Raw genomic sequence first — 27,852 nt, 5'->3', positions numbered from 1 at the left:
ACGAGCGGAGTAATGGAGGAGACCTACAGGAAGCACAAGAGACACACGAGCGGAGTAATGGAGGAGACCTGCAGGAAGCACAAGAGACACACGAGCGGAGTAATGGAGGAGACCTGCAGGAAGCACAAGGGACACACGAGCGGAGTAATGGAGGAGACCTGCAGGAAGCACAAGAGACACACGAGCGGAATCATGGAGGAGACCTACAGGAAGCACAAGAGACACACGAGCGGAGTAATGGAGGAGACCTGCAGGAAGCACAAGGGACACACGAGCGAGTAATGGAGGAGACCTGCAGGAAGCACAAGAGACACACGAGCGGAGTAATGGAGGAGACCTGCAGGAAGCACAATGGACACACGAGCGGAGTAATGGAGGAGACCTGCAGGAAGCACAAGGGACACACGAGCGGAGTAATGGAGGAGACCTGCAGGAAGCACAATGGACACACGAGCGGAGTAATGGAGGAGACCTGCAGGAAGCACAAGAGACACACGAGCGGAGTAATGGAGGAGACCTGCAGGAAGCACAAGGGACACACGAGCGGAGTAATGAAGGAGGACCTGCAGGAAGCACAAGGGACACACGAGCGGAATCATGGAGGAGACCTACAGGAAGCACAAGAGACACACAAGCGGAATCATTGAGGAGACCTACAGGAAGCACAAGAGACACACGAGCGGAGTAATGGAGGAGACCTGCAGAAAGCACAAGAGACACACGAGCGGAGTAATGGAGGAGACCTGCAGGAAGCACAAGAGACACACGAGCGGAGTAATGGAGGAGACCTGCAGGAAGCACAAGGGACACACGAGCGGAGTAATGGAGGAGACCTGCAGGAAGCACAAGGGACACACGAGCGGAGTAATGGAGGAGACCTGCAGGAAGCACAAGAGACACACGAGCGGAGTAATGGAGGAGACCTGCAGAAGCACAAGGGACACACGAGCGGAGTAATGGAGGAGACCTGCAGGAAGCACAAGGGACACACGAGCGGAGTAATGGAGGAGACCTGCAGGAAGCACAAGGGACACACGAGCGGAATCATGGAGGAGACCTGCAGGAAGCACAAGGGACACACGAGCGGAATCATGGAGGAGACCTGCAGGAAGCACAAGGGACACACGAGCGGAGTCATGGAGGAGACCTGCAGAAGCACAAGGGACACACGAGCGGAGTCATGGAGGAGACCTGCAGGAAGCACAAGAGACATACGAGCGGAGTAATGGCGGAGACCTGCAGGAAGCACAAGAGACACACGAGCGGAGTAATGGGGACACACGAGCGGAGTAATGGAGGAGACCTGCAGGAAGCACAAGGGGACACACGAGCGGAGTAATGGAGGAGACCTGCAGGAAGCACAAGAGACACACGAGCGGAGTAATGGAGGAGACCTGCAGGAAGCACAATGGACACACGAGCGGAGTAATGGAGGAGACCTGCAGGAAGCACAAGGGACACACGAGCGGAGTAATGGAGGAGACCTGCAGGAAGCACAATGGACACACGAGCGAGTAATGGAGGAGACCTGCAGGAAGCACAAGAGACACACGAGCGGAGTAATGGAGGAGACCTGCAGGAAGCACAAGGGACACACGAGCGGAATCATGGAGGAGACCTACAGGAAGCACAAGAGACACACGAGCGGAGTAATGGAGGAGACCTGCAGAAAGCACAAGAGACACACGAGCGGAGTAATGGAGGAGACCTGCAGGAAGCACAAGAGACACACGAGCGGAGTAATGGAGGAGACCTGCAGGAAGCACAAGGGACACACGAGCGGAGTAATGGAGGAGACCTGCAGGAAGCACAAGGGACACACGAGCGGAGTAATGGAGGAGACCTGCAGGAAGCACAAGGGACACACGAGCGGAGTAATGGAGGAGACCTGCAGGAAGAACAAGGGACACACGAGCGGAATCATGGAGGAGACCTGCAGGAAGCACAAGGGACACACGAGCGGAATCATGGAGGAGACCTGCAGGAAGCACAAGGGACACACGAGCGGAGTCATGGAGGAGACCTGCAGGAAGCACAAGAGACACACGAGCGGAGTAAAGCACAAGGACACACGAGCGGAGGTAAAGCACAAGAGACACACGAGCGGAGTCATGGAGGAGACCTGCAGGAAGCACAAGGGACACACGAGCGGAGTCATGGAGGAGACCTGCAGGAAGCACAAGAGACACACGAGCGGAGTAAAGCACAAGGACACACGAGCGGAGTAAAGCACAAGAGACACACGAGCGGAGTCATGGAGGAGACCTGCAGGAAGCACAAGGACACACGAGCGGAGTAATGGAGGAGACCTGCAGGAAGCACAAGGGACACACGAGCGGAGTAATGGAGGAGACCTGCAGGAAGCACAAGAGACACACGAGCGGAGTAATGGAGGAGACCTGCAGGAAGCACAAGGGACACACGAGCGGAGTAATGGAGGAGACCTGCAGGAAGCACAAGGGACACACGAGCGGAATCATGGAGGAGACCTGCAGGAAGCACAAGAGACACACGAGCGGAGTAATGGAGGAGACCTGCAGGAAGCACAAGAGACATACGAGCGGAGTAATGGAGGAGACCTGCAGGAAGCAAAAGAGACACACGAGCGGAATCATGGAGGAGACCTGCAGGAAGCACAAGAGACACATGAGCGGAGTAATGGAGGAGACCTGCAGGAAGCACAAGGGACACACGAGCGGAATCATGGAGGAGACCTGCAGGAAGCACAAGAGACACACGAGCGGAGTAATGGAGGAGACCTGCAGGAAGCACAAGGGACACACGAGCGGAATCATGGAGGAGACCTGCAGGAAGCAAAAGAGACACACGAGCGGAGTAATGGAGGAGACCTGCAGGAAACACAAGGGACACACGAGCGGAGTAATGGAGGAGACCTGCAGGAAGCACAAGGGACACACGAGCGGAATCATGGAGGAGACCTGCAGGAAGCACAAGAGACACACGAGCGGAATCATGGAGGAGACCTGCAGGAAGCACAAGGGACACACGAGCGGAATCATGGAGGAGACCTGCAGGAAGCACAAGGACACACGAGCGGAATCATGGAGGAGACCTACAGGAAGCACAAGAGACATACGAGCGGAATCATGGAGGAGACCTGCAGGAAGCACAAGGGACACACGAGCGGAGTAAAGGAGGAGACCTGCAGGAAGCACAAGAGACACACGAGCGGAGTAATGGAGGAGACCTGCAGGAAGCACAAGAGACACACGAGCGGAATCATGGAGGAGACCTGCAGGAAGCACAAGGGACACACGAGCGGAGTAATGGAGGAGACCTGCAGGAAGCACAAGAGACACACGAGCGGAATCATGGAGGAGACCTGCAGGAAGCACAAGAGACACACGAGCGGAATCATGGAGGAGACCTGCAGGAAGCACAAGGGACACACGAGCGGAGTAAAGGAGGAGACTTGCAGGGAGACCTGCAGGAAGCACAAGGGAGACACGAGCGGAATCATGGAGGAGACCTGCAGAAGCACAAGAGACACACGAGCCGGGAGTCATGGAGGAGACCTGCAGGAAGCACAAGGGACACACGAGCGGAGTAATGGAGGAGACCTGCAGGAAACACAAGGGACACACGAGCGGAATCATGGAGGAGACCTGCAGAAGCACAAGAGACACACGAGCGGAATCATGGAGGAGACCTGCAGGAAGCACAAGGGACACACGAGCGGAGTAATGGAGGAGACCTGCAGGAAGCACAAGGGACACATGAGCGGAGTAATGGAGGAGACCTGCAGGAAGCACAAGAGACAAACGAGCGGAATCATGGAGGAGACCTGCAGGAAGCACAAGAGGACACATGAGCGGAATCATGGAGGAGACCTGCAGGAAGCACAAGAGACCATACGAGCGGAATCATGGAGGAGACCTGCAGGAAGCAAAAGAGACACACGAGCGGAATCATGGAGGAGACCTGCAGGAAGCAAAAGAGACACACGAGCGGAATCATGGAGGAGACCTGCAGGAAGCACAAGGGACACACGAGCGGAATCATGGAGGAGACCTGCAGGAAGCACAAGAGACACACGAGCGGAGTAATGGAGGAGACCTGCAGGAAGCACAAGGACACACGAGCGGATCATGGAGGAGACCTGCAGGAAGCAAAAGAGACACACGAGCGGAGTAATGGAGGAGACCTGCAGGAAGCACAAGGACACACGAGCGGAGTAATGGAGGAGACCTGCAGGAAGCACAAGGGACACACGAGCGGAGTAATGGAGGAGACCTGCAGGAAGCACAAGAGACACACGAGCGGAATCATGGAGGAGACCTGCAGGAAGCACAAGGGACACACGAGCGGAATCATGGAGGAGACCTGCAGAAGCACAAGGGACACACGAGCGGAATCATGGAGGAGACCTGCAGGAAGCACAAGGACACACGAGCGGAATCATGGAGGAGACCTGCAGGAAGCACAAGAGACACACGAGCGGAATCATGGAGGAGACCTGCAGGAAGCAAAAGAGACACACGAGCAGAATCATGGAGGAGACCTGCAGGAAGCACAAGGGACACACGAGCGGAGTAAAGGAGGAGACTTGCAGGGAGACCTGCAGGAAGCACAAGGGAGACACGAGCGGAATCATGGAGGAGACCTGCAGGAAGCACAAGAGACACACGAGCGGAATCATGGAGGAGACCTGCAGGAAGCACAAGGGGACACACGAGCGGAATCATGGAGGAGACCTGCAGGGAAGCACAAGGGACACACGAGCGGAGTCATGGAGGAGACCTGCAGGAAGCACAAGGGACACACGAGCGGAGTAATGGAGGAGACCTGCAGGAAGCACAAGGGACACACGAGCGGAGTAATGGAGGAGACCTGCAGGAAGCACAAGGGACACACGAGCGGAGTAATGGAGGAGACCTGCAGGAAGCACAAGGGACACATGAGCGGAGTAATGGAGGAGACCTGCAGGAAGCACAAGAGACATACGAGCGGAATCATGGAGGAGACCTGCAGGAAGCACAAGAGACACACGAGCGGAGTAATGGAGGAGACCTGCAGGAAGCACAAGGGACACATGAGCGGAGTAATGGAGGAGACCTGCAGGAAGCACAAGAGACATACGAGCGGAATCATGGAGGAGACCTGCAGGAAGCACAAGAGACACACGAGCGGAGTAATGGAGGAGACCTGCAGGAAGCACAAGAGACACACGAGCGGAGTAATGGAGGAGACCTGCAGGAAGCACAAGGGACACACGAGCGGAGTAATGGAGGAGACCTGCAGGAAGCACAAGGGACACATGAGCGGAGTAATGGAGGAGACCTGCAGGAAGCACAAGAGACAAACGAGCGGAATCATGGAGGAGACCTGCAGGAAGCACAAGAGACATACGAGCGGAGTAATGGAGGAGACCTGCAGGAAGCAAAAGAGACACACGAGCGGAATCATGGAGGAGACCTGCAGGAAGCAAAAGAGACACACGAGCGGAATCATGGAGGAGACCTGCAGGAAGCAAAAGAGACACACGAGCGGAATCATGGAGGAGACCTGCAGGAAGCACAAGAGACATACGAGCGGAGTAATGGAGGAGACCTGCAGGAAGCAAAAGAGACACACGAGCGGAGTAATGGAGGAGACCTGCAGGAAGCAAAAGAGACACACGAGCGGAATCATGGAGGAGACCTGCAGGAAGCAAAAGAGACACACGAGCGGAATCATGGAGGAGACCTGCAGGAAGCAAAAGGGACACACGAGCGGAGTCATGGAGGAGACCTGCAGGAAGCACAAGGGACACACGAGCGGAGTCATGGAGGAGACCTGCAGGAAGCACAAGAGACATACGAGCGGAGTCATGGAGGAGACCTGCAGGAAGCACAAAAGACACACGAGCGGAGTAAAGCACAAGGGACACATGAGCGGAGTCATGGAGGAGACCTGCAGGAAGCACAAGAGACACACGAGCGGAGTAATGGCGGAGACCTGCAGGAAGCACAAGAGACATACGAGCGGAGTAATGGCGGAGACCTGCAGGAAGCACAAGAGACACATGAGCGGAGTCATGGAGGAGACCTGCAGAAAGCACAAGAGACACACGAGCGGAGTCATGGAGGAGACCTGCAGAAAGCACAAGAGACACACGAGCGGAGTCATGGAGGAGACCTGCAGAAAGCACAAGGGACACACGAGCGGAGTAATGGAGGAGACCTGCAGAAAGCACAAGAGACACACAAGCGGAGTAATGGAGGTGACCTGCAGGAAGCACAAGGGACACACGAGCGGAATCATGGAGGAGACCTGCAGGAAGCACAAGAGACACACGAGCGGAGTAATGGCGGAGACCTGCAGGAAGCACAAGGGACACACGAGAGGAGTAATGGCGGAGACCTGCAGGAAGCACAAGGGACACACGAGCGGAATCATGGAGGAGACCTGCAGGAAGCACAAGGGACACACGAGCGGAGTAATGGAGGTGACCTGTAGCTGCAGCACCCACCTACCCTCACCTGAGCCAGAGCACTGACACCACGGTCCGTACGGCCACACCGGTGATAGTTGCTGCTCTGTCTTCTCTCCACTAGCCGTGTTTTGGTTAGGGCATCGAACATCACCTCCTCCACCGTATTCCTTGTGTTCTCCTGGCTTGCAAAGCCCTGGTAGTTCCAGCCTAGGTACGCCAGACGCAAGGCTACATGCTGCTTGGGGTGCACAGAGAAATCAAAGGGTCTCTGTCTTCGCGGTTTGGGGTTCCGTGCTGTGTCCCCAGAGCTCAGAGTGGGCAGACCCTTCAGCCGCTGCATCTCCCTCTCCAGATCCTGCAGCCGCTGAACCTCCTTCTCCAGATCCTGCAGCCGCTGCATCTCCTTCTCCAGATCCTGCAGCCGCTGCATCTCCTTCTCCAGATCCTGCAGCCGCTGCATCTCCTTCTCCAGATCCTGCAGTCGCTGAACCTCCTTCTCCAAATCCTGCAGCCGCTGCATCTCCTTCTCCAGATCCTGTAGTCGCTGCTGCAGCCGAATCACCTCCAACTCGTCAGACATGGTCCTGGGTGACATAAAGAAGGATGGTTACACATAGTTGTGAGTAGAATGGACTTCCTCTTGTGAGGGATGATGTTATAAGAAAGGACAGAGCCTCCTTATAGCACAAACCCGATACCATGAAGCAGCAGTGTGTCAGTCTACAGCAAATTAGAGCAGTTTATAGAAATGATTGTATATAGATGAGAGGAGTCATGAACTGCTAGATGGGGCTGTATATAGAGGGGAGGAGCAATGTACTCCAGGATGGGGCTGTATATAGAGGAGAGGAGCAATGTACTCCAGGATGGGGCTGTATATAGAGGAGAGGAGCAATGTACTCCAGGATGGGGCTGTATATAGAGGAGAGGAGCAATGTACTCCAGGATGGGGCTGTATATAGAGGGGAGGAGCAATGTACTCCAGGATGGGGCTGTATATGGAGGAGCAATGTACTCCAGGATGGGGCTGTATATAGAGGAGCAATGTACTCCAGGATGGGGCTGTATATAGAGGGGAGGAGCAATGTACTCCAGGATGGGGCTGTATATAGAGGAGAGGAGCAATGTACTCCAGGATGGGGCTGTATATAGAGGAGAGGAGCAATGTACTCCAGGATGGGGCTGTATATAGAGGGGAGGAGCAATGTACTCCAGGATGGGGCTGTATATGGAGGAGCAATGTACTCCAGGATGGGGCTGTATATAGAGGAGCAATGTACTCCAGGATGGGGCTGTATATAGAGGAGCAATGTACTCCAGGATGGGGCTGTATATAGAGGAGCAATGTACTCCAGGATGGGGCTGTATATAGAGGAGCAATGTACTCCAGGATGGGGCTGTATATAGAGGGGAGGAGCAATGTACTCCAGGATGGGGCTGTATATAGAGGGGAGGAGCAATGTACTCCAGGATGGGGCTGTATATGGAGGAGAGGAGCAATGTACTCCAGGATGGGGCTGTATATAGAGGAGAGGAGCAATGTACTCCAGGATGGGGCTGTATATAGAGGAGCAATGTACTCCAGGATGGGGCTGTATATAGAGGAGAGGAGCAATGTACTCCAGGATGGGGCTGTATATAGAGGAGAGGAGCAATGTACTCCAGGATAGGGCTGTATATATAGAGGGGAGGAGCAATGTACTCCACGATGGGGCTGTATATAGAGGAGCAATGTACTCCAGGATGGGGCTGTATATAGAGGAGAGGAGCAATGTACTCCAGGATGGGGCTGTATATAGAGGAGCAATGTACTCCAGGATGGGGCTGTATATAGAGGAGAGGAGCAATGTACTCCAGGATGGGGCTGTATATAGAGGAGAGGAGCAATGTACTCCAGGATGGGGCTGTATATAGAGGAGAGGAGCAATGTACTCCAGGATGGGGCTGTATATAGAGAAGCAATGTACTCCAGGATGGGGCTGTATATAGAGGGGAGGAGCAATGTACTCCAGGATGGGGCTGTATATAGAGGGGAGGAGCAATGTACTCCAGGATGGTTCTGTATATAGAGGAGCAATGTACTCCAGGATGGGGCTGTATATAGAGGAGAGGAGCAATGTACTCCAGGATGGGGCTGTATATAGAGGGGAGGAGCAATGTACTCCAGGATGGGGCTGTATATAGAGGGGAGGAGCAATGTACTCCAGGATGGTTCTGTATATAGAGGAGCAATGTACTCCAGGATGGGGCTGTATATAGAGGAGAGGAGCAATGTACTCCAGGATGGGGCTGTATATAGAGGGGAGGAGCAATGTACTCCAGGATGGGGCTGTATATAGAGGGGAGGAGCAATGTACTCCAGGATGGGGCTGTATATAGAGGAGAGGAGCAATGTACTCCAGGATGGGGCTCTATATAGAGGAGAGGAGCAATGTACTCCAGGATGGGGCTGTATATAGAGGAGAGGAGCAATGTACTCCAGGATGGGGCTGTATATAGAGGAGAGGAGCAATGTACTCCAGGATGGGGCTGTATAGAGGAGAGGAGCAATGTACTCCAGGATGGGGCTGTATAAAGAGGAGAGGAGCAATGTACTCCAGGTTTGGGCTGTATAAAGAGGAGAAGAGCAATGTACTCCAGGATGGGTCTGTATAGAGGAGAGGAGCAATGTACTCCAGGATGGGGCTGTATAGAGGAGAGGAGCAATGTACTCCAGGATGGGGCTGTATAAAGAGGAGAAGAGCAATGTACTCCAGGATGGGGCTGTATATAGAGGAGAGGAGCAATGTACTCCAGGATGAGGCTGTATATAGAGGAGAGGAGCAATGTACTCCAGGATAGGGCTGTATATAGAGGAGAGGAGCAATGTACTCCAGGATGGGGCCATATATAGAGGAGACGAGCAATGTACTCCAGGATGGGGCTTTATAAAGAGGAGAGGAGCAATGTACTCCAGGATGAAGCTGTATATAGAGGGGAAGAGCAATGTACTCCAGGATGGGGCTGTATATAGAGGAGAGGGGCAATGTACTCCAGGATGGGGCTGTATAAAGAGGAGAGGAGCAATGTACTCCAGGATGGGGCTGTATATAGAGGAGACGAGCAATGTACTCCACGATAAAGCTGTATATAGAGAAGAGGAGCAATGTACTCCAGGATGGGGCTGTATATAGAGGAGAGGAGCAATGTACTCCAGGATGGGGCTGTATATAGAGGAGAGGAGCAATGTACTCCAGGATGGGGCTGTATAGAGGAGTGGAGCAATGTACTCCAGGATGGGGCTGTATATAGAGGAGAGGGGCAATGTACTCCAGGATGGGGCTGTATATAGAGGAGAGGAGCAATGTACTCCAGGATGAGGCTGTATATAGAGAGGAGCAATGTACTCCAGGATAGGGCTGTATATAGAGGAGAGGAGCAATGTACTCCAGGATGGGGCTGTATAAAGAGGAGAGGAGCAATGTACTCCAGGATGGGGCTGTATAGAGGAGAGGAGCAATGTACTCCAGGATGGGGCTGTATAGAGGAGAGGAGCAATGTACTCCAGGATGGGGCTGTATAAAGAGGAGAAGAGCAATGTACTCCAGGATGGGGCTGTATATAGAGGGGAAGAGCAATGTACTCCAGGATGGGGCCATATATAGAGGAGACGAGCAATGTACTCCAGGATGGGGCTGTATATAGAGGAGAGGGGCAATGTACTCCAGGATGGGGCTGTATATAGAGGGGAAGAGCAATGTACTCCAGGATAGGGCTGTATATAGAGGAGAGGAGCAATGTACTCCAGGATGGGGCCATATATAGAGGAGACGAGCAATGTACTCCAGGATGGGGCTTTATAAAGAGGAGAGGAGAAATGTACTCCAGGATGAGGCTGTATATAGAGGGGAAGAGCAATGTACTCCAGGATGGGGCTGTATATAGAGGAGAGGGGCAATGTACTCCAGGATGGGGCTGTATATAGAGGGGAAGAGCAATGTACTCCAGGATAGGGCTGTATATAGAGGAGAGGAGCAATGTACTCCAGGATGGGGCCATATATAGAGGAGACGAGCAATGTACTCCAGGATGGGGCTTTATAAAGAGGAGAGGAGAAATGTACTCCAGGATGAGGCTGTATATAGAGGGGAAGAGCAATGTACTCCAGGATGGGGCTGTATATAGAGGAGAGGGGCAATGTACTCCAGGATGGGGCTGTATAAAGAGGAGAGGAGCAATGTACTCCAGGATGGGGCTGTATATAGAGGAGACGAGCAATGTACTCCAGGATGGGGCTGTATATAGAGGAGACGAGCAATGTACTCCAGGATGGGGCTGTATATAGAGGAGAGGGGCAATGTACTCCAGGATGGGGCTGTATATAGAGGAGAGGAGCAATGTACTCCAGGATGAGGCTGTATATAGAGGGGAAGAGCAATGTACTCCAGGATGGGGCTGTATATAGAGGAGAGGAGCAATGTACTCCAGGATGGGGTTGTATATAGAGGATAGGAGCAATGTACTCCAGGATGGGGCTTTATAAAGAGGAGAGGAGCAATGTACTCTAGGATGGGGCTGTATATAGAGGGGAAGAGCAATGTACTCCAGGATGGGGCTTTATAAAGAGGAGAGGAGCAATGTACTCCAGGATGAGGCTGTGTTATGGTAACTGGTAACGTGGATGATTAAAATAAATCCCATTAATCAGTAAAAAAACAAAAAACCACAAGAGTAGTTGGAACCTGAGCTGACCGCAATCCCCTATTTATTTTTTTATGAAGTACAACTTTAGTTAATTACAAATTAAAAGTTTTGAATTTTTTCTTCAGTTAATTTTTTATAGACTTTTAAAATTTTAATAAAGTGCGAATTTTGGGGTTAGGACTGACCTGGTATGGCTTTACATTATCAATCATATCTCGGGCTAGACGTCAGATAAAGAGGTGGAGAGGCGGCATTTCTCTCAGAACGGCACCGGCTTTCATTTGATGTTTCTTTATATTTTGTTTTGGAGAAATTAAATTCAAAATTTTGACGCGCAATTGTGAAAAACACGTATGTTTTAAAGTTGTGAAAAATTGCATGTGTGTTACTTGTGATCTTTGTATAAAGAGGAGAGGAGCAATGTATTCCAGGATGGGGCTGTATATAGAGGGGAGGAGCAATGTACTCCAGGATGGGGCTGTATATAGAGGAGCAATGTACTCCAGGATGGGGCTGTATATAGAGGAGCAATGTACTCCAGGATGGGGCTGTATATAGAGGAGAGGAGCAATGTACTCCAGGATGGGGCTGTATAAAGAGGAGAAGAGCAATGTACTCCAGGATGGGGCTGTATATAGAGGAGAGGAGCAATGTACTCCAGGATGGGGCTGTATAAAGAGGAGAAGAGCAATGTACTCCAGGATGGGGCTGTATATAGAGGAGAGGAGCAATGTACTCCAGGATGGGGCTGTATATAGAGGAGAGGAGCAATGTACTCCAGGATGGGGCTGTATATAGAGGGGAGGAGCAATGTACTCCAGGATGGGGCTGTATATAGAGGAGCAATGTACTCCAGGATGGGGCTGTATATAGAGGAGAGGAGCAATGTACTCCAGGATGGGGCTGTATAAAGAGGAGAAGAGCAATGTACTCCAGGATGGGGCTGTATATATAGAGGAGAGGAGCAATGTACTCCAGGATGGGGCTGTATAAAGAGGAGAAGAGCAATGTACTCCAGGATGGGGCTGTATATAGAGGAGAGGAGCAATGTACTCCAGGATGGTGCTGTATATAGAGGAGAGGAGCAATGTACTCCAGGATGGGGCTGTATATAGAGGAGAGGAGCAATGTACTCCAGGATGGGGCTGTATAGAGGAGAGGAGCAATGTACTCCAGGATGGGGCTGTATATAGAGGGGAGGAGCAATGTACTCCAGGATGGGGCTGTATAAAGAGGAGAAGAGCAATGTACTCCAGGATGGGGCTGTATAAAGAGGAGAAGAGCAATGTACTCCAGGATGGGGCTGTATATAGAGGAGAGGAGCAATGTACTCCAGGATGGGGCTGTATATAGAGGAGAGGAGCAATGTACTCCAGGAGGCGGCTGTATATAGAGGAGAGGAGCAATGTACTCCAGGATGAGGCTGTATATAGAGGGGAAGAGCAATGTACTCCAGGATGGGGCTGTATATAGAGGAGAGGAGCAATGTACTCCAGGATGGGGTTGTATATAGAGGATAGGAGCAATGTACTCCAGGATGGGGCTGTATAAAGAGGAGAGGAGCAATGTACTCTAGGATGGGGTTGTATATAGAGGAGAGGAGTAATGTACTCCAGGATGGGGCTGTATAAAGAGGAGAGGAGCAATGTACTCCAGGATGAGGCGGTGTTATGAACTGGTAACGTGGATGATTACAAAAAATTCCATTAATCAGTAAAAAAGAAAAACCACAAGAGTAGTTGGAAACTGAGCTGACCGCAATCCCCTATCAGAAACACTAGAAGTAGCAGTGGGATGTTCCTAACACACCTAGCTCGTCACTGCCTGAGAAACTTGCTACACCTCAGATAGAAATGAGGAATCCTAACTTGCCTCGGAGCAGTCCCCAAAGGAATAGCACGCCCCCAACATGTAACGATGGTGATGTAAGAAAACATAATACACAGATAGAAAATATAGTTTAGCAAAGGTGAGGCCCTATTTACTAGATAAGAACAGGACAGGAAAGATTACTGGTTGCAGCCAGCAAAAAATACCAAACTCCTGATAGAAAAAAAAAAGGCCTAAAACCACATGGTCTTCCCTCACTATATCAGGTACTCTTGTGCCAGACACTTTAAACAGAAGTGCAGATATAATGGGAAGAAACAAAAATCACAGAACAAATAATATTCTAAAGTGCAAATAATACAAACATGAACAGGGAGCAAGCATCCTTTCTTGCTGGAGGAACTGCCCTGCTCACAAAAGCAGAGATAGATCCTCACATACAAGAAACCAAACACAGAACAAAATGGAATAAGCAGAAACACTCAAGTGCAATTCTGGCAATTAAGCACAGAAACTAGTACACTTATCTGGAGTAGATTCAGGCACAGAAGAAATGGGAGAAACAGAAGGGAAAACTCCCAGCCATCTTCACAAGCAGCAGGAAATATTGAGCACCGGCGGCCGCCAGGCAAAAACGGCTCTCCTACATATACTAGGCTGATCTGCAATAGGACTTCCTGGATTCCTAATTAATTCCAACACCTGTTTGAGTCACAGATTCAGACTCAACTTCATTGCCACTCCTGGCCACCAGAGGGAGATCCACACCAGCACTCACTTGGATGACATTCACAACAGGGCTGTATATAGAGGAGAGGAGCAATATACTCCAGGATAGGGCTGTATATAGCGGAGAATCTGTGGTCAGACCTGAAGATCGCTGCTTACCAGAGGAAACATCTCACTGGAAGGAGCCGGAGCAGTTTTGCCTTGAGGAGTGAGTGAAAATCCCAGTGGTAAGATGTGTAAATCTCAGAGACTTATCCAAAGCAACTGGCAGCTGTAATTGTCAAAGGAGGCTCGTCAAAGTACTGAGTGATGTTTTCCGTTATTTTGTACTATTTGTTCGCTTCACTATAACAAGGAAACAATGTTCCCAGTTATTGGCACATTCTGTCCATGAACTGATGTAAACACAGTGAAAATCCTGGTTGTGAGGTAGAAAACACAGAGGGGTTGAATACTTTCACAAGGCACTGTATCATCTATGCACATCCCTATCCCTCAGTATATTGCTCCTCTGCTCTATATACAGCCCCATCATGCAGTATGTCACGTATATCTTTTCCATATACAGTTCCACCCTGCAGTATCTTGCTCCTCTCTACTGTATATACAGCCCTATCCTGCAGTACATCACTCCTCTCCTCTACATACAGCCTGATCCTGGAGTACATTGCTCCTCTCCTTTGGATTAAGGTCTGGGTTGTGACTCGACAGCTCCAATACATTTAATACACATCTACGGTTGGTAAAATCCTTGAGGGTTTCTTGAGAGATGCTATACTGGAGTATCTCAAGAAAAATAACCTTATGACAGAGGATCAACATGGGTTTATGAGGGATCGATCCTGTCACACTGATCAGCTTCTATGAAGAGGTAAGTTCAAGCCTGGAGCAGGGAAATGCAGTGGATGTTGTGTATATGGACTTTTCAAAAGCTTTTGATACGGTGCCACACAAAAGGTTGGTACATAAAATGAGAATAATGGGGATAGGGGAAAATATGTGTAACTGGGTTAAAAACTGGCTCAGTGATAGGAAACAAAGGGTGGTTATTAATGGTACGTACTCGGACTGGGGCTCAGTTCATAGTGGGGTACCACAGGGGTCAGTATTGGGCCCGCTTCTTTTCAACATATTTATAAATGACGTTGTTGGGGCATGCGGAGTAGAATTTCAATATTTGCAGAGGATACTAAACTCTGCAGGGTAATCAATACAGAGGAGGATAATTTTATATTACAGGGAGATTTATGTAAATTGGAGGATTGGGCTGAGAAGTGGCAATTGAAGTTTAATGTAGATAAATGTAAGGTCATGCACTTGGGTAGAGGAAATAACATTTATGATTATGTACTTAATTGTAGAACACTGGGTAAAACAGGCACAGAAAAGACTTGGGTGTATGGGTGGATGGTAAACTTCACTTTAGTGGACAGTGTCAGGCAGCTGCTGCCAGGGCTAATAAAATAATGGGATGTATTAAAAGAGGTATAAGTGTTCATGAAAAAAATATAGTTCTACCTCTGTACAAGTCACTGGTGCGACCGCACTTATATACTGTGTACAATTCTGCTCACCGATATATAAGAAGGACATAGCTGAACTGGAGAGGGTGCAGAGAAGAGCGACCAAGATTATTAGAGGAATGGGGGGGCTGCAATACCAAGACAGGAAAAACGAAGGCTTAGGGGGGGATCTAATCACAATGTATAAATATATGAGGGGACAGTACAGAGACCTGTGACTGGAACACGGGGGCATCCGCTACGTCTTGAGGAAAGAAGGTTTAATCATAATCACAGACGAGGATTCTTTACTGTACGAGCAGTGAGACTATGGAGCTCTCTGCCGTATGATGTTGTAATGAGGGATTCACTACTAACATTTAAGCAGAGCCTGGATGCCTTTCTTGAAAAATTTAATATTACCAGTTATGTATATTAGATTTTTATGACAGGGTGTTGATCCAGGGAACTAGTCTGATTGCCGGATGTGGACGAAGGAAGGAAATTTTTTCGCCATTGGAACTTGTTTGCCACATTGGGGTTTTTTGCCTTCCTCTGGATCAACATGTTAGGCTACGGGTTGAACTAGATGGACTTAGAGTCTCCCTTCAACCTTAAAAACTATGATACTATGATACATTTACACATCTCCCCTTACACTGCTCGAGTGTTGCATTAGCCGTAGGTTTGGGTCATTGTCTTGTTGGAAGGTGACCCTCCATCCCAGCCTCAAATCATTGACAAACAGGTTTTGCTCCAGAATATCCCAATATTTTGCACCATTTTACCTGTCCCTGCTGCCAAAAAGAAAAAAAAAAACAAAACAAACAAACAAAACACCTCACAGCTGCCTCCACCATGTTTCATTGTGGGGATGGTGTTCTAGGGGTGATGAGCTGTGTTAGTTTGGTGCTAGAAATAGCGTTTACCTTGGTGGCCAAAAAGTTCTATTTTGATCTCATCTCACCACAGCACCTTCCTCTAGACATTTGGGGAGTCTGCCACATGTCTTTTGACAAGTCAAAACAAGCCTTCCAATTTTTGGCTGTAAGTGAAGGCTTTTTTCTGGCCACTCTTCCATAAAGGCCGGTTCTATGGAGTTAACGGCTTATTGTGGTCATATGAACAGATACTCTAGTCTCTGCTGGGGAATTCTGCAGCTCCTTCAGGATTACCATTGGACTCTGTGCTGCCTCTCTGATTAAAAATTCCCTCCATGCTGGGCTGAGAGTTTTGGTGGGAGCCCCTCTCGACAGGTTTGTTGTGTTACCATGTTCTTTCCATTTGAGGATAATGGATTTGATGTTGCTCACTCCGGGGATCATCACAGATTGGGATATATTTTTTTTTTTAGAACCCAACCCTGACTTGTATGTCTCACCACATCCTCTGGTGTTTGGAGAGCTCCTCGGTCTTTGCGGGGTCGTTTGGAGAGCTCCTCGGTCTTTGCGGGGTCGTTTGGAGAGCTCCTCGGTCTTTGCGGGGTCGTTTGGAGAGCTCCTCGGTCTTTGCGGGGTCGTTTGGAGAGCTCCTCGGTCTTTGCGGGGTCGTTTGGAGAGCTCCTCGGTCTTTGCGGGGTCGTTTGGAGAGCTCCTCGGTCTTTGCGGGGTCGTTTGGAGAGCTCCTCGGTCTTTGCGGGGTCGTTTGGAGAGCTCCTCGGTCTTTGCGGGGTCGTTTGGAGAGCTCCTCGGTCTTTGCGGGGTCGTTTGGAGAGCTCCTCGGTCTTCATGGTTTGATTAGTGGTGCATCTTGCTTAATGGTGTTGCAGCCTCTGTGGCTTTTCAGAAAAGGTGTGTATAAACTGAGTGACCCAGGGACACTTAGATTGCACACAGGTGGAAGCCCTGTCACCAAGCATGGACCTTATGAAGTGAATTGCTTACCCCAGAAATTTTTATGGGGTTCATAACAAAAGGAGCAATTTTTATTTATTTTATCCCATAAATTCAATTTTTGCCTATATTTTTCTCACTTCACTTTTCCAACATAGACTATTTAGTGCTAAAGAATTACAATCAAATCAGATTACAAAAATATTTAAAAAACACAGGATGTAACAAAGTTAACCGCCAAGGGGGTGAATACTTTTGCATGAAACTGTAATTGCAATATACTACAAGATGGGGCTGTATAAAGCCTGCTTTACACCATACGATCCAGCATACGATATCGTATGCAATTTGCAACGCCCCCATCGTATGTGTGGCACGTTCAATTTGTTGAACGTGCCGCACAAACGATTAACCCCCGTCACACGTACTTAGCCGTCCATACAACCTCGCTGTGGGCGGCGAACATCCACTTCCTGGAGTGGGAGGGATGTTCGGCGTCACATCGACGTCAAGCGGCAGCCGGCCAATAGATGCGGAGGGGCGGAGCTGAGCGGGACATAAACATCCCGCCCACCTCCTTCCTTCCGCATTGCTGGCTGGGAGCCGCAGGACGCAGGTAAGATCTGTTCATCGTTCCCGGGGTGTCACACACTGCGATGTGTGCTACCCCGGGTACGATGAACAATCTGACGTTCAATTCTAGAGAAATGAACGACGTGCATGCGATGAACGTTTTAACGTTCAATCACAATCGCACGTACCTGTCACACGCTGCAATGTACCTTACGATGCCGGATGTGCGTCACTTACGCCGTGACCCCGCCGACATATCATAAGATATATTGTAGCGTGTAAAGCGGGCTTAAAGGACAGGTGTTCACCTGCTGTATGACGCTGTACTTGGCCTGAGAGAAGTATTTATTTCACTAGCTAAGCCTGGGGTCAGGCGGCCAGAGTTTTATCCCAGAGAATTGGGTTGACTTTCAAAATGTCACTGATCAAAGCGTCGGCAGCGTGATCAGGCGCCGATCCGAGCGTCGCCATCGTGAACAGGCGCCGATCCGAGCGTCGCCATCGTGATCAGAAGCCGATCCGAGCGTCGCCATCGTGATCAGAAGCCTATCCGAGCGTCGCCATCGTGATCAGAAGCCTATCCGAGCGTCGCCATCGTGATCAGAAGCCTATCCGAGCGTCGCCATCGTGATCAGAAGCCTATCCGAGCGTCGCCATCGTGATCAGAAGCCTATCCGAGCGTCGCCATCGTGATCAGAAGCCTATCCGAGCGTCGCCATCGTGATCAGAAGCCTATCCGAGCGTCGCCATCGTGATCAGAAGCCTATCCGAGCGTCGCCATCGTGATCAGAAGCCTATCCGAGCGTCGCCATCGTGATCAGAAGCCTATCCGAGCGTCGCCATCGTGATCAGAAGCCTATCCGAGCGTCGCCATCGTGATCAGAAGCCTATCCGAGCGTCGCCATCGTGATCAGAAGCCTATCCGAGCGTCGCCATCGTGATCAGAAGCCTATCCGAGCGTCGCCATCGTGATCAGAAGCCTATCCGAGCGTCGCCATCGTGATCAGAAGCCTATCCGAGCATCGCCATCGTGATCAGAAGCCTATCCGAGCGTCGCCATCGTGATCAGAAGCCTATCCGAGCGTCGCCATCGTGATCAGAAGCCTATCCGAGCGTCGCCATCGTGATCAGAAGCCAATCCGAGCGTCGCCATTGTCATCAGAAGCCTATCCGAGCTTAGCCATCGTGATCAGGTTCCGATCCGAGCGTCGCCATCGTGATCAGGTTCCGATCCGAGTGTCACCATCGTGATCAGGTTCCGATCCGAGCGTCGCCATCGTGACCAAGTTCTCCTGAATGCCAGAATTGCAGCAGGGTGCGAGGGAAGATGCACAACAAAATGTCTCCATCTTCTCCAATCTGCGAGTCTGCATAAATCAGCCTGCACTCGGAGGACAGCAGTCCGATGATGTCCACCCATAGACTTCTATAGGCGCGTCTCCGACCATTTACACGATAAATTGCAGCACGCTACGATTTTTAGCTCACGCTGAATTGGATGATAAAGCGCTAATCTGCCCCATTAAATATCAGGGGTCTGAGTGCTGCACTCATCCGGATCATATGCTAGAGGGACCTCGGCCCTGCACCGCGCCAGTCACTTCCACAGCACTTTATAGACCTCAGTACGGTCTCCTTTGGGACACATTTCAGCAGAGATCACAGGGGGTCTAATACTTCTTAAAGTGACCATGTAAATCTCTACCCAGTGGAGATTGGCATAAAGGCATTAGGCAGGGCAGCGTTCTCGACACTCGATCTACCGTCAGATATTACAGATTTACTATTTGGCCTGAGACGTAACATGGCTGTGGCACGTATTGTATGGCATTGCCCTTCAATCCTGCTGTAAAGGGTTAAGGACGTCAATCCTAATTATTGCTGGATCTCACATTTGAGACAAACCAGGCTTCCGTATATAAACTGGCCATAACTACAAACTGTTCCGACGCATGCGGCGAGCACCTCCTCAGTGAGACCCGTGTCTAACACTACGGATGGAGTGAAGATCGGAGTGCCACCCAGGACATCCCCCCACGCTTCTCTGCTAGCGACCTGGATCGTTATGTCTGAGCACTAGGAGCATGGGCTGGTATGGCTCTGCAGGAAGGAGTATGAGGACTAGCCTGGTAGCCTTTCATGGCCTATCCTAGGAGCATGGGCTGGGATGGCTCTGCAGGTAGGAGTATGAGGACTAGCCCGATGGCCTTTCATGGCCTATCCTAGGAGCATGGGCTGGTATGGCTCTGCAAGAAGGAGTATGAGGACTAGCCCAGTGGCCTTTCATGGCCTATCCTAGGAGCTTGGGCTGGTATGGCTCTGCAGTAAGGAGTATGAGGACTAGCCCGGTGGCCTTTCACGGCCTATCCTAGGAGCTTGGGCTGGTATGGCTCTGCAGGAAGGAGTATGAGGACTAGCCCGGTGGCCTTTCATGGCCTATCCTAGGAGCTTGGGCTGGTATTGCTCTGCAGGAAGGAGTATGAGGACTAGCCCAGTGGCCTATCTTAGGAGCATGGGCTGGTATGGCTCTGCAGGAAGGAGTATGAGGACTAGCCTGGTAGCCTTTCATGGCCTATTCTAGGAGCATGGGCTGAGATGGCTCTGCAGGAAGGAGTATGAGGACTAGCCTGGTAGCCTTTCATGGCCTATCCTAGGAGCTTGGGCTGGTATGGCTCTGCAGGAAGGAGTATGAGGACTAGCCCGGTGGGATTTCATGGCCTATCCTAGGAGCATGGGCTGGTATGGCTCTGCAGGAAGGAGTGTGAGGACTAGCCCGGTGACCTTTCATGGCCTGTCCTAGGAGCATGTGCTGGTATGGCTCATCAAGCAGGAGTATTAGGACTGAATAGGATAACTGAAGTGAGCACTAATATATATATATATATATATATATATATATATATATATATATATATATATATATATATATATATATATATATATATATATATATATATATATATATATATATATATATATATATATGAGTGCAAGCCAAAAATACATACTATATATAAGAATAAGGCTGCACATCAAACTTAGATAATGGTATAATGCCTCAAGAATAATAATTTGCATACCTGCCATGAATATTAGGAAATAATGCTAAATATCTCCTTTTTCCTAATATTCATGGCAGGTATGTGTCACGAACCACCGGGGGGGTCACTCAGAAATCCCCCGCGCTGGCTACCAGTACGTCACAATCGGGGGGTAACAAGTGGGGGTCACCCCTACTTTATACCTCCCGACCGACAGACAGAGCACGTGACGCGCTCTCTAGCGCCCCTCTTATAGTCAGGCCAATTATGGAATTGCCCGACAATAAGCAAGGAGGCCGCTATACTACTTATGCCGATTATGGAAGGGTCCCCGGTGAGAGTAAGGTATATATTCCCCCGACCTCCGCGGGCGGAATATATAAACTCTCCCCGAATCTCACTGGCCTCCCCACAATAATCCTTGGCACAACTCGCTGCCACCAACCGATTTACGGTAACTATTAGCCGAACACACAGACGTGGGATTCAAGATCGAGATAACAGAACAGCCCAAGATTAATTATATAATTTAATCGCCTAAAGCACACTAGAAACTACAATATATACAATAGGGAATCTACAGAATATACAGTTATGTCAGAGTACAGTTACAATCAAAGCATGGGTTACAAACAGGCATACACAGTTCAATCAGTTACCTTGTGCGTCTGGCCACAGGGGGGCGCTGTAGACCAGGTTTCCAGGAACTCTCTCACAGGTCTGTCCCAACCAGGCCCCCGAGCAGAAGAACGCTGGAAAATGGCCGAAGTAGGGTTATCAACCTGGGCAGATCCAGGTCCCCTCCTACCTTAGTGACCTCACAGGGAAGCACTGCCACTCCCCCTGCATGGATCAGAATTATCCAGCAAAGGGGATATTGGCCTTAACTTTGCCTGGGAGCGTCGTAGGCGGACGCCAATGCTCTCATTGTGACAGTTATGAATTTAGCTACAGAACGAGGGGACTCATGACCTGTCTGCCAGTTCCCCATTGGCTGATATCACGCCTGGGGCATTTCCCAATGTCCTGCTCCCATAAAAAGGGGGTGCCGGCATCGTCCACATGCGGAGACACCATTTTTATGGTTGCCATATTTATCGGAAATATGGCTTGCGAGATATGAACCATTTTTTACTGGAGTCGTTCTGTCTGCTAGTTCCATAGCCTTGCTAATGAGATACAACTCTTGTTACAGGGTGACGGCAGGGAGTCATCCTGTGTCCTTTGTCCTAAAGCCACCTCATTTCCATATCACAGGACATGGCCATGGAGTTTGTTGCTAAACCAGTTGTGTGAAGGAAAGGGGGGTTGACACCAGGAGAGGGCTTCCTGACATACTTGAATATCATGATTTATCGTCATCTCTCCGGATTTACCTCACACCTCCCCCCTTTTGAGGGCGCTAGGGGGCAGCACACTCCGGTGTTCCCCCGTGCGCCCGTCCGCGACCTCTCCTTGTCGGGACAGCCCGTCTGCGTTACCGTGGTCACGGCCCCTTTTGTGGCGAATGGTGAAGTTGTATTGCTGGAGCGCAAGGCTCCATCGCAACAATCGCCCATTCGTCCCAGAGACGGTGTGCAACCAGCTGAGGGGATTGTGGTCCGTCTCCACGATGAAGTGGCACCCGTATAGATAGGGTTGCAGACGCTGCAGGGCCCACACTATGGCCAGGCACTCCTTCTCCATCGTGGAATAGGCAACTTCCCTTGGTAACAGCTTCCTGCTCAGGTACAAGACTGGGTGCTCTTGGCTCGCAGAGTCCACCTGGCTGAGCACCGCACCGAGGCCGAAGTCACTGGCGTCGGTCTGTACTACAAACGGCCGCGTGAAGTCGGCTGCCTGTAGCACGGGCGGGCTGGACAGGGCGTCCTTTAGGGCCCGGAAGGCTGTCTCGCAGTCCATTGTCCAATCGACTGCAGAGGGCAGCTTCTTCTTGGTGAGGTCCGTCAAGGGCTTTGCCAGGCTACTATAGCATGGAACAAACCTCCTATAGTACCCAGCGGTCCCCAAGAAGGACATCACCTGCTTCTTGGTCCTGGGGGTGGGCCAGGATGCGATGGCTTCCACCTTCTCAGGCTCGGGCTTCAGGGTTCTCCCACCTACCCGGTGACCGAGGTACTGGACCTCGCTCATGGCCAGCTGACACTTTCCCGGCTTGATGGTCAAACCTGCCCGGTGGATCCGCCTGAGCACCTGTGCTAGATGCTCTAGGTGATCTTCCCAGGTGGGACTGAAGACGGCAATGTCATCCAGGTACGCGGCCGCGTACCCTTCAAGTCCCTTGAGCAGGGTGTTGACCATCCGCTGGAAAGTGGCAGGGGCATTCCTCATCCCGAATGGCATCACCGTGGACTCGTACAGTCCAAATGGGGTAATAAAGGCAGAGAGTTCCCTGGCCTTGCGAGTCAGGGGGATCTGCCAATATCCCCGGCTCAGATCCATGATGGTCAGGTACTGAGCCCCGGCCAACTGATCGAGCAGGTCATCGATGCGTGGCATTGGGTACGCATCGGCGACCGTGACCGCATTGAGCCCCCTGTAGTCCACGCAGAACCGAGTGGTTCGGTCCTTCTTAGGGACGAGGACTACAGGCGAGGCCCAAGCGCTGTTGGATGCCTGGATCACCCCCAGCTCCAGCATCTCGTCAATCTCCTGGCGCATGTGTTGCTGCACCTCCAGGGAGACCCGATATGCTGAACGCCGGATCGGGGGATGATCCCCAGTGTCCACGTGATGGACAGCCAAGTCAGTCCTTCCGGGCTGGTTGGTAAACAACCCCCGGAAGGGGTGTAGGGTGGCCCACAGCTGGGACCGTTGGTCCTCCAAGAGCTGGTGGCCAACCTCCACATCCTCAATGGATCCGCCTGCCCTAACCTGGGCTAGCATATCCAAGAGGGTTTCCGCTTCTCCCTCCTCGGGCAGGTTGCACACGGGGAGCGCACATGCCTCCCGCTCATGATGTGCCTTCATCATGTTCACATGGAAGGGCTTCCGCCTTCCACGGGCAGGGTCCAGGGTGACCAGGTACGTCACAGGGTTGAGCTGCTGGTACACGAGGTATGGGCCTTCCCAGGCTGCCTGAAGCTTGTCCTGTGGTACGGGGACCAGTACCCACACCTCTTGACCCACTTGGTAGGTCCTCTCACAAGCGTTCTGGTCGTACCAACGCTTCTGATCAGCCTGGGCTTGAGCCATATTGTCGTGTACCAGTTGCGTCAAGGCCTGCATTTTGTCCCGGAAGCGCATGACATACTCGATAACCGACACTCCAGGGGTGGCCAAATCCCCTTCCCAAGCCTCTTTCACCAGAGCCAGGGGGCCCCGCACACGTCGCCCGTACAGGAGCTCAAACGGTGAGAATCCTGTTGAGGCCTGTGGAACCTCCCGGTAAGCAAATAACAGGTGTGGGAGATACCGCTCCCAGTCACGCCCATGGGAGTCGACCAACATCTTAAGCATCTGCTTTAAGGTGCCATTGAACCGCTCGCACAGGCCATTAGTCTGTGGATGGTACGGGCTGGCCACCAGATGTCGCACCTGGACTTGCTTACAGAGGGTCTCCATCAGCTGGGACATGAATTGGGTCCCCCGGTCAGTGAGCATTTCCTGGGGAAAACCCACTCGGGAGAAAATCTCCAGCAATGCGGTGGCCACCTTGTCAGCCCGAATGGACGACAAGGCCACTGCTTCTGGGTACCGGGTGGCATAGTCAACTACCGTCAGTATGAAGCGTTTCCCGGAGCTGCTGGGGATGGCCAGCGGGCCGACCAGATCCACAGCCACCCTCCTGAAAGGCTCATCGATGATTGGCAGAGATATTAGTGGGGCTTTGGGGTGTGGCCCCGCCTTCCCCACTCTCTGACAGGTTTCACACGAACGGCAGTAGGCAGCCACATCGGCCCCCATTTTTGGCCAGTAGAAATGCTGGTTTAACCTGGCCTTGGTCTTAGCGATCCCTAGGTGTCCGGCCATCGGAATCTCATGTGCGATCCGCAACAACTCCGTCCGGAACGGATAGGGTACCACCAACTGTCGGTCCCTGGGCCACGCCTCCGGTGAACCCTGCTGGACCGTGGCCCGGTACAGCCGTCCTTGGTCCCAGACCACTCGCTCCGGGTCCGAGTCCGAGGGAGGCTGTGCCGCCTGCTCCTTTAGAGCTTTCAGGCTGTCGTCAGCTTCTAACGCTGCCTGAAACCCCTGACCAGATGTGGCCAGAATCGACGAGACTGTCACATCTTCGGTCAGTACCCCGGGACCTGTGTCCTGGCCTCCACCTGACTCGGCTGCCACTTGGTCAGAAGGGGAAGAGCTATCGGACCTCCGGGAGGCCCCTTGGCTTCCAGCACTCCCACTGCGGGTGACAGCGGCCACAGCCGCTGCGACCGTGGGTCGTGCCTGCTCCTCCTCCGTTCCTGACCAAGTCGCCGGTTCAGGCAGACCTACCTGGCTTCCTGACACCCCGGTTGTGGGGGAACCCTGCACCGAGATCTTACCTGGGAGCACTTCCGCTCCTGGACCGGCCCCAATCTCACCTGCCTGTTCCCCCCCTGCAGCAACAGAACCCCGCTGTGAAATCTCTGGGGACCCCACATTTGCTGTGGTAGCCCCCACCCCACACACTGGTCCTCCCCCTGCAGCACCCTGCTCTCTGCTTATCCCTGCAGAGGGCAGCAGATCCCAGCTCACAGGCTGGTTACTTGTAGAGGCATTGTCACACCTTTCTCTGACCCCCTCCCCTGTCACAGCTGCAGCTGTGTGTGTGTCTATGGTGTCTGTGCAAGCAGAAATATCAGAGTTCACTCCCTCCTCCCTTACATCATTCATAGATAACACATTAACATTGTCCGGAGGCACGTCAGCACTGGCTGAAGGTTCAGCCTTTGGGGCGGGGCCAAACTGGGAGGTTATCTGCCCCAAATCTGTCCCAAGTAGCACGTTTGCAGGGATCCGATCAGTTACCCCCACCTCCCTCACCCCTCGCCCTGCGCCCCAGTCCACATAAATGTCAGCAACAGGCAGCGCCGGGTCAATGCCTCCAATCCCGGAGACAGCGAGGGTTTTTCCAGGGATCAAGTCTTGGGGGGACACCATCTCAGGCCGCACCAGAGTCACCTCCGAGGCGCTGTCTCGCAGTCCTATGGTCACAGACTGGCCGACGGTGACAGGTTGGAAGCTGTCCAGGGACCTACCACCACCCCCACCCACACAATACACCTTGGGCGGCCCTTGGGACGGGGACGGAGCCGGGGCCTTGGGACGCTGAGGGCACATGGCCTTGAAGTGTCCAGGTAGGTTGCACTGGTGGCACCGTCTTGGTTCTGCCACGGGCCTGGAGAGGGGAGTTGAGGGGGACACCCCCTGCAGTCTAGGGGCAGGTGGGGCAGTCGCAGAGTTCATCTTACCCCCTCTCCAGGTGCTGCTGGTGGCTGCTCTCCTGGCTTCAGGAGCCCGATTGTTGGTGTAGTCATCGGCAAGGGCAGCTGTAGCCGTGGACCCCTTTGGCTTCTGGTCTCGGATGAACTGGCGGAGATCCTCAGGGCAGTTCCACAAGAGTTGCTCCGTGATGAACAAGTCCAGGATCTCCGGTCCGGTGGAAAGCTGCAGGCCTTGGGTCCAGTGGTCGGCAGCTCGGGCAAGTGCCCGCCGGTGGTCAGCCCAGGAGTCCTTTGGTCCCTTCTGTAGGCTCCGGAACTTCTTGCGGTAGGACTCTGGAGTGAGGTTGTACTGTTGGATCAGGGCCCGCTTGATGGTGTCGTAGCCCTGATCTGCCTCAGCAGGCAAGTCCCCAAGGATATCCAGGGCCTTACCCCTTAAACGGGGGGTCAGGTATTTGGCCCACTGGTCCTTGTTCAGATGATGCTGCAAGCAAGTCCGTTCAAAAGCAGTCAAGAAAGAGTCCAAGTCTCCATCCTTCTCCAGCACTGGGAAGTCCTCAACACGGACCTTTGGAAGTTTGGTGTCTGGAAGGTCACGGGTGGCTGATGAGGGCCGGAGCTGAGCTAGCTGCAGCTGGTAGTTACGCTCTGCCTGGCGCTCTTCACGCGCTGCTTGCCGCTCACGCTCGGCCATGAGTTCCTTGTAGCCCTCCCGGTCTCCAGCCTGGCGTAGGGCCATAGCCATTTGAAGAAGGCTATCCGAGCCTCCCAGGCTCGGTGGAATGGCACGTGGTGATCTGCGGCACGCTGCAGAGCTAGGCGATTCACTGTCCCTTTCAGAGCGGAGGGCTGGCATCTGGCTCGTTGAGGAACCTTGGGTGAGCTGCTCCTCATCTTGTCCAGCAGTGCCAGGTTGTGCAATGTCCTCGGCAGAACGGTTTTCTGGCGTCGAGCTCCTGGAGGACTCGTGGACAACCTCCTCATCGTCTCTGGCCTGAGCATCGGCCATTCCTTTGGCTTTGCTCCTGGTGCTCTCAGCCATTCTTGCAGACTTTTGGTCACTGACACAGAACTGACACCTGATGCCTCCACACACCTTACAGTATCTGCACTCTGACACTCTAGTGTTGAGCTAGTCTGAAGACCCCAGCAGCCACAGCTGCTGCAGGCAGTCTTTAGTGTCTGGGAGTATGGGTCTCACACTCACACACACTATTATCTCGATCCCACCGCTTGCCACCAATATGTCACGAACCACCGGGGGGGTCACTCAGAAATCCCCCGCGCTGGCTACCAGTACGTCACAATCGGGGGGTAACAAGTGGGGGTCACCCCTACTTTATACCTCCCGACCGACAGACAGAGCACGTGACGCGCTCTCTAGCGCCCCTCTTATAGTCAGGCCAATTATGGAATTGCCCGACAATAAGCAAGGAGGCCGCTATACTACTTATGCCGATTATGGAAGGGTCCCCGGTGAGAGTAAGGTATATATTCCCCCGACCTCCGCGGGCGGAATATATAAACTCTCCCCGAATCTCACTGGCCTCCCCACAATAATCCTTGGCACAACTCGCTGCCACCAACCGATTTACGGTAACTATTAGCCGAACACACAGACGTGGGATTCAAGATCGAGATAACAGAACAGCCCAAGATTAATTATATAATTTAATCGCCTAAAGCACACTAGAAACTACAATATATACAATAGGGAATCTACAGAATATACAGTTATGTCAGAGTACAGTTACAATCAAAGCATGGGTTACAAACAGGCATACACAGTTCAATCAGTTACCTTGTGCGTCTGGCCACAGGGGGGCGCTGTAGACCAGGTTTCCAGGAACT

General features: G+C 51.9%; 1 protein-coding gene across 1 annotated transcript in view; it reads right to left on the bottom strand.

Annotated features, from left to right (window-relative positions):
* The window catches only part of PUS3 (pseudouridine synthase 3), a 48,613-nt gene that overhangs the window by 12,913 nt on the left and 7,848 nt on the right, over window positions 1–27,852 (bottom strand). The window contains exon 2 of the mRNA XM_075318693.1: window positions 6,483–7,020. Coding sequence (XP_075174808.1) covers window positions 6,483–7,016 — 534 coding nt within the window. The 5' untranslated portion in view covers window positions 7,017–7,020. The remainder of the gene's footprint in view (window positions 1–6,482; window positions 7,021–27,852) is intronic.

This window comes from Anomaloglossus baeobatrachus, chromosome 7 (genome assembly GCF_048569485.1).
Source record: "Anomaloglossus baeobatrachus isolate aAnoBae1 chromosome 7, aAnoBae1.hap1, whole genome shotgun sequence".
NCBI lineage: Eukaryota > Metazoa > Chordata > Amphibia > Anura > Aromobatidae > Anomaloglossus > Anomaloglossus baeobatrachus.
This window is presented reverse-complemented; position numbering and strand designations above follow the sequence as displayed.